Source organism: Catharus ustulatus, chromosome 23, assembly GCF_009819885.2.
Source record: "Catharus ustulatus isolate bCatUst1 chromosome 23, bCatUst1.pri.v2, whole genome shotgun sequence".
Lineage (NCBI taxonomy): Eukaryota > Metazoa > Chordata > Aves > Passeriformes > Turdidae > Catharus > Catharus ustulatus.
This window is the reverse complement of record NC_046243.1, coordinates 3,178,745-3,185,664: the sequence shown is the minus strand read 5'-3', so window position 1 is coordinate 3,185,664 and position 6,920 is coordinate 3,178,745. Positions and strand designations below refer to the sequence as shown.

General features: G+C 41.7%; 1 protein-coding gene across 2 annotated transcripts; it reads right to left on the bottom strand.

Moving 5' to 3' along the window:
* Window positions 1-433: 433 nt before the first annotated feature.
* LOC117006400 (ras-related protein Rab-18-B-like) lies at window positions 434-6,894 on the bottom strand. 2 transcript variants are annotated; one of them, XM_033078827.2, is made up of 7 exons: window positions 6,737-6,894; window positions 6,611-6,666; window positions 6,382-6,443; window positions 4,293-4,365; window positions 3,265-3,383; window positions 2,310-2,376; window positions 434-1,511 (listed from the first exon to the last, which is right to left on the bottom strand). In XM_033078827.2, exons 3-7 carry the CDS (start codon window positions 6,418-6,420, stop codon window positions 1,336-1,338), a joined length of 474 nt encoding a protein of 157 aa, XP_032934718.1. In that variant the 5' UTR covers window positions 6,421-6,443; window positions 6,611-6,666; window positions 6,737-6,894; the 3' UTR covers window positions 434-1,335. The 2 variants fall into 2 exon arrangements, with proteins under 2 accessions (XP_032934718.1, XP_032934717.1); XM_033078826.2 differs by having other exon boundaries at window positions 6,778-6,894.
* Window positions 6,895-6,920: the final 26 nt, after the last annotated feature.

Here is a 6,920-nt window from a genome sequence, read left to right as displayed (position 1 = left end):
ACTGGGGTGTCAGATCTGCAGCCATGGGAAAGCACAGCCCCCAAAAGGGATTTGGCTTCTTAGAGAGGTGATTTGTGACAGATGGACCTTGATCCTATGAAAAACTGAGTGAAATATTTTTAAAAACTATTTCAGTAACAGCATTTCAAACTGAGTCCTTTTATGAAAATAAGAAATGGCCAGACTGATCTCACCCTAGGTCTGTATTTCAGGTTACAAACAGATTTTTATAGTCTGCAAGACATATAAATATTTACAAGATTCAGATTTAAGTTTAAAAGCTAAGGGTCAGAATTTATTTAAAGCAAGGTTGTTATCATAACATCTTAAAATATTTCAAATGACCAGCAGTAAATAAAGCTATGTTTACTTTGTGATCTAACATAGTCTAATAGTAGAAACGTGCATGAACAAGCAAGGCACAAGTTAGACCTTAAATTTTCAGTTATTTTAATGTAAGTTAACAAAATACAGTATTGCCATTGAAAGTGTAAAAGACAAAAGGTAATTTCATCGTAGGATTGGTGACAGACGCTCTCAGCCTAGTGGGAAGTCCCATAGGCAGCACATTTTCTATTAAATAGAAAATGAAATTTGTCACTGTGGTTGCTGGAAGAGGAGGAGGGTTTGCAGAGAACCAGTGACTGCAAAACCACAGCCATGGTGTGAGGCAGCCCAAAATGAGTGAAATGAGGAGTGCATTCCATCCCTGATCCTCAGTGCAAAGAGAGCAGCACAGGGGCAGCTGCAGGGGAAGGAGGGGGGGTTTCCTGACAAGTGTTAAAAGATTCATCCTCTTCCTGATAACCCTAATATTATCTGGTAACTCAGTTTACCATCTGGGGACATGGAGCAATTTTGACTTTTAAAAAGCATCCAAAATCAGGAAATTGTGTTCTCAGTGTGAGTTACTCACTCCTGGTGAGTAACTGCATTAAGGAAACTTGGGTGCCTGAAAAGCCTCCCATACCATCCCAGGGAAGAGAAATTTCCCAGTAATCTTCCAGAACTAAATACCACCTTATTTATGCCTTATTAAGGCAGGAATTCCAGCAAAAGTCCATGTTGAATGGACAGCAAGAGCACAATATTCTTAAGCAGCACTATGAAAAGTCTGAGAGCTACCAGAAAAATATCTGCAGACAGCAGCTGTGCAAAAGGGAAGGAGAAAGTGGTTTTTGTCAAGGAATAAAAAAGTATTTTGCTAATGAGTTCGTGTTTTGGATCTGTACAACTGATGCACATCAAACATAGCACAGATTGGTGCTTGGAATTCCATCCCCACCCCTTTTTTTTTTCAAGTCCTTTAGTCAGGCAGAACAGCCACCTGCACATTTAAATAAGTGCACAGGAGGCACCACAAAACCCTTTATTCTGCTGTGCTGAAGATTCCATGAGCTGGACTCCCTTCTTCTCTGTGCTCTCATCCCCAAGAGCTGGAGTCTGCAGGATCTTTATGACCAGTTCCTCAAAGGCAAATTGCACTCCATCCTGTGTCTTGGCACTGGTCTCTGGAGGAAGGGGGAAAAATATTATCTTATTTGCAGGGAGTATATTCCACTTAGTAAAAATTTATTTTGGGACCAGAGAGAAGATGGGAGTTTTTAAATGAGTGAACCTCCTCTCCATTCTCTCTAAAAGGTACACTTAAGTTGAATGGAACAAACAGAAATACATTCCAGTCTGAAGTATCACATTTTTCCACCTAAAAAGAAATCCACAGTTCCCCATTTTCTCCATAATGGAGAAAAAGAAATTGTTCTTAGGTTGTGACAGTAAATCTGGAAGATAATTATTCCATAACAAAGCTGAAAAACAAAGAATACAGAGGGAATTGCATGTTGTCCCTTGTTTCAGTTTCTCCTAGAAATCTTTTCAAGATTTCTCTTTAGAAATTCAGTTTGTTCCTCACCTTTCTATCTTCACATTGTACATTTTATTGTTGCTCTAAGAATTTTGTCTTTTTATGTAGCTGCAACAGAAATTTGGAAATGAAACATCAGCCAAGGTCCTTACAGACATCAATAACGAGGAAAATTTCAGTCTTCTGGGCTCTGAATTAGAAAGTTTCAAGAGAATAAAAAATTTGTGCTTATACAGTGTTTGCAGTAAAAAGTGCTTCTAGTTGCAGTCAATGCAGAAGCTGAAACCTTCATCCCTGCATACAAATTACAGCAAAAGGAACCCATATTAATTAGGTATTAAAAAAAGGTTGCAACTCATCAACCTGAAATACAATTGTATATTCATGCTTGGCAATACCAAAATAAACATTTGGATGTAGAAGTGTTTGCCCCAGAGATGCATACCTATAAAAAGCAGTGAGTGTTTCCTGGCAAACTGGAGCCCTTCCTTCCTCTCTACTTCACGGTCAGGCTGCAGAGACAAATGAAGAACATGACTGAAATGAGCTACACTTGCCACTTCAAAATGCACCCAGAAAAGCACCACTGCAGCAATGAAGTTTTGTTGAAAGGAAAAAATGTCTTTAATAGGTATTAATCCACTGGATTTTCCCACTCCATAGCTCCCTGCCAGGCTGGCTGTTAGGGGGTGAAGCTGAACAGCAGCAACATCAAACCACAGAATGTCCTGAGCTGGAAGGGACCCACCAGGATCATCCCAAGTTCAACACCATGTGCCACATCAGCAGGAAATGAATGTTGCTGTGTTCTGAACCAAGCAGAAGCAAGATCCAGACCAGAAAGGCTCAGCAGTCAAGTCAAACAAGCCCATCAAAGGTTCTGAAACTGGGCACACTGGGAGGGGCAGAAGAGAACCCAGCTCAGGAGAGCCACACTGGAGTCTCTTGTTGCAAGGCAAGAGCAGAGCACCTCACTGTGCAATAGCCTCTAAATGTGCCAGAGCAGCCCAGAAACAAACAGCAAGCAGTGCCCCTCCAGTGCACACCCTGCAGCCATGCCCAGAGCTGAGCCCCCTTCCCCACCACCTGTCAGAAAGAAAGCAGCATTTTCTTCTTTACCTGTGCTGTAGGTAAGTTCAGTGCTACACAGCAGTTTTTGGGCAGACCTTGCACCATCTTAATGGAACATCATCAACTGCATCTCTCCAGGAAAGCTTCCATTTAAATCTTTAACAATATCTGCTTCTAAAATGATAGAAGTGGAGCCTTCCCAACTCAGCTGCAGAGTAAATTACCTCCTGACACAACAGTTGTGTTACTTACAGCACTTCTCTCACATTTACACTCTGATGAATAAATAATCCAGGGAAGAATGTAAAAGGATGCATCCCCAAACTGACCTTATCAATTTTATTGCCAACCAACATCTTCACAATGTTGCTGTTGGTGGTGTGCATTTCCAGCTCCTTCAGCCATCCTCCTAGTCCTGTGAAAGTGTCTTTTCTTGTAACATCATACACTGAGAACAGAGGAAAAGGAGCTTAACAGCTGCAGAGTCTTGGACAATGTTTTCTTCATTGTGACAACTTAGTCCACACTTCCTAGCTACTGCCTGGAAAAAATAAAAGGTTCCAGGGAACTACAGAGAGAGGCATCAACCACACACTGCTCCCAGAGCTGGCACACCCTGGGCTGTGCTCACCCAAAGTCACTTGAGGATTACAGAACACAAGCACCTCTGGGTGAAAATCAGATTTACCAACAGAAATATTCTACCTGTTGGTAGTGCTGAATTGGGACACACAGAGTATTTTAAAATAGGTATTTTGTCACCTAATTTTATCTATAAGTACATGCACACACTGCTGCTAAAAACATGGACTGAGTTAAAAGCAACTTTTGGGCACTGCATTTACATAAATCACTAAGGTTTAAAAATCAGAGAAAGAATATTTTGTACACCAAAGTTAAGGTTAGCCTTCACAAACCCTGAAATGAAAAATGCCTTTGTTTTCTAATTGCTGTTGTCACACAGGAAGGGCTTAGCCATCCATTGTCTGTGTACAAACCTCAAGTCTTACCATAATCACAATAACCAAATCCATAGTTTCTGGGGAAAAAAAGAAGTAAAACATCATGGGGAAAAGAACACAGCACAACCCCTGATTAGCCTTATTACCAGAAAACCACCCAAGTAATAACTACAAAGGCAATAACTTATTATACTAATTATACTATTATACTGTCTTTTTTAATTTAAAATACTTTGAAGCAGCCAGTGGTTTAGCTAATCAGCAGTAATGTTGTAAAAACCATAATTATTCCTCTGATTATCTTGGATAACCTCCTTTTGCAAGGACAGGCACATTTAGGAAAAAACAAAGACCACAATTTCTGTAATCATGCTTTTCTTCCATTTATTTCATACCTAAAACAACCCCTTGAGCTGCTCGGTAGTAACTGGGAGTGAGTGCTCTGAAACGCTCCTGTCCTGCTGTATCCTACGGAGGGAGGGGGAAAAAACCCAAACACACAACATCAAATACATTTAGAACAAAAAAAAAAGGTATTTTAAACTAAACAGGATGAGCAAATTTAAAACTGTCATGAGCACTAAGGATACATGGAATATAAAGATGTGAGAATAAGGAAAGCAGTCAGAAAACAGCAGCAGCAAAAGGTTAAGGAGGGGTGGAAAAGCATGGGGAGGACTTGAGAAAGTAAAAAGGATAAATATACACCTGTAACATGAGAGAGACAACAGGAAAGTAAAAGGGACTCCAGAGAAATAAAAGGCAAGCAGCCACACAGATGGATTTAAAACCAGCTGAACTGAACGAGGAATAACTGATTTTCTGTAGGAAGGGAGACAGGGAGGTTCCAAATATCTCCCTGTGCTCCTTTAGCACAAGACAAATCGAGTTTGAAAGAACTACTTCAAGACTGCTACGAGCCCAAATAGGTAAGAAATTAAAAATCAGTAAATTCATTCAATTATTACTGCAGTATGTCTCACTTAAACCCATGAATAAGTAAGAATAAGTGAGGTACTAAGTACAACATGAAATTCAAAAAGACCCTCAAAACAAACAGTAAGAAGGCAACAAATAACACAAATTTATTTTTAAAGATTTATTTCCTTTTACGTACAGCTTACAATTGACAGCCTAACAGCTATATTGTAATGTATTTATTCTTTGTTTTAAAAAAGAAACTAAAATTGGGAATATAATTACCTAATTTGATTCATTGTTATTAGGGAGATTGTATTTTAGTCCCAATTAATTAGTAATGGCATTTTCTTTCTCAAATATCTATGACCATACACATAAAATCTCTCCTTCCTAAGGTTCTTTCATTCCACTTAGAAGAATTAAATGTTTGTTTTATACTATAAAAAATCCTGATCACTCAGCTGCAATCTGATTTCAGCCTGCAGATACTGAAAATTCAGCATCACTAAGTTCAGGGCAAATATCTGAGTTTCCCAAGAAGTCTGACTCAACCTTCAAATAGTTCAAGAACAAGTTTGTGGATTTTCTGGGCACGATTTTAACCAGAATAAAGCATCACTGAATTCCTGCACAGCCCCTAGAGGCAATCAGGCAGCTCATGGCCCAGAGCATCACCATTCTCTGTTCCCTCTCTGTGCTCCTGGCTCCTGCAGGCACAGCACACCCACCTCTGCCATGCCAACATCCTGAACACTTCACAGAGCTCTGACAAACTGCAAAGCTCTTCTAGAACTGCAGGAAGTCCCAAAGCTTGACTCAGGAAGCCTTTAGAAGTGTTTTTGTTTGTCTGCAAGTACCATACTGTGAAAAACGAGGTTCACTTTCCTGGTAGATTTTAAAAGGTTTAATAAAAGACAATAAGAAACAAACAAGATAAAAGGTTTTAACAGCTGGGTGCTTGGGATTCAGCCAAGATCAGCCCTGCTGTTTTGGAGACACCCCTTAAATTCATCAGCATATTAATAGACCTATCATACATTTTCAAACTTTTCTATAAACTCTTTTCCATATTCCATGAACCGTTTTACATGGCCACTACTTGAGTCTGCCTTTTTAGAGCCTGTGAGTTTCTTGGCTGTGGTTTTAGTTTATTTTTCTTATCAGTCTTAATTTGGGCTGTGGTTTTTAATTTTTATAGGTGGTTGGTGCTGGTAGTTGGTGTAGCAGTAGCAGGTGTCTTCACTGGGGGTTATCCAACCAAGGTAGTTCACTTACTACAAACACACTTTGCTCCTAAAGAAAACTACATCTTAAAAACCATTTCAACACCACACATGTAGTATCCACCCTAATATTTGCAAAAAGCCAATACCATAATATGTATTTGTAACAGTACGATCAAGACACTCATTCTACACGTGCTGCAGCCTAAGTATACAATCTGAACATGCAGGAGACTTCAGCAAAGAGAGCAGGAGCAGCAAGGAAGAAGAAAGCACAAAAAGGAGCTCCTGAAGCTTGTACGTCTTTCAAATGTACCCATCTGTCTGGAACAAAACCTACCCATATGGCCAGCTGTACTGCACGGCCCTGCACCACCATTTTCTTCACTTTAAAATCAATACCTAAGATGTAAGAAGGGGAAGCCCGTCAGAAGGAACTGTTGAATGGAATTGCCCTGGCAGCCGCAGGATGCCGGCTGCGGACCCCAGAAAGAACAGGCCCAGAAAGAACAAGGCAAAAAGAACAAGGCAAAAAGAACACCCGCAGCCCCGGGCGGGCTCCAGCTCACCGACGGTGGGTTTCAGGCGCGGCTCAAAGGTGCCGTCCGTGACCCTCCGCAGGAGGCTGTGGGGACAGAAACCGCGGGCTCAGCCCCGGGCTGCGCTCGGGGCCCCCGCGCCGGCCGCAGCAGCACCTGGACTTGCCCACGGCGCTGTCTCCGACCAGCAGCAGCACCTGGACTTGCCCACGGCGCTGTCTCCGACCAGCAGCAGCTTCAGCGTGATGTCTGCGGGCTCCATCCCGCGGGGCTGCGCTCCCCGAGCAGCGCCCGCTCCCCCGGGCGCTCCGGCAGCCGGCGCGGCCCCGCCTCTGAGGGC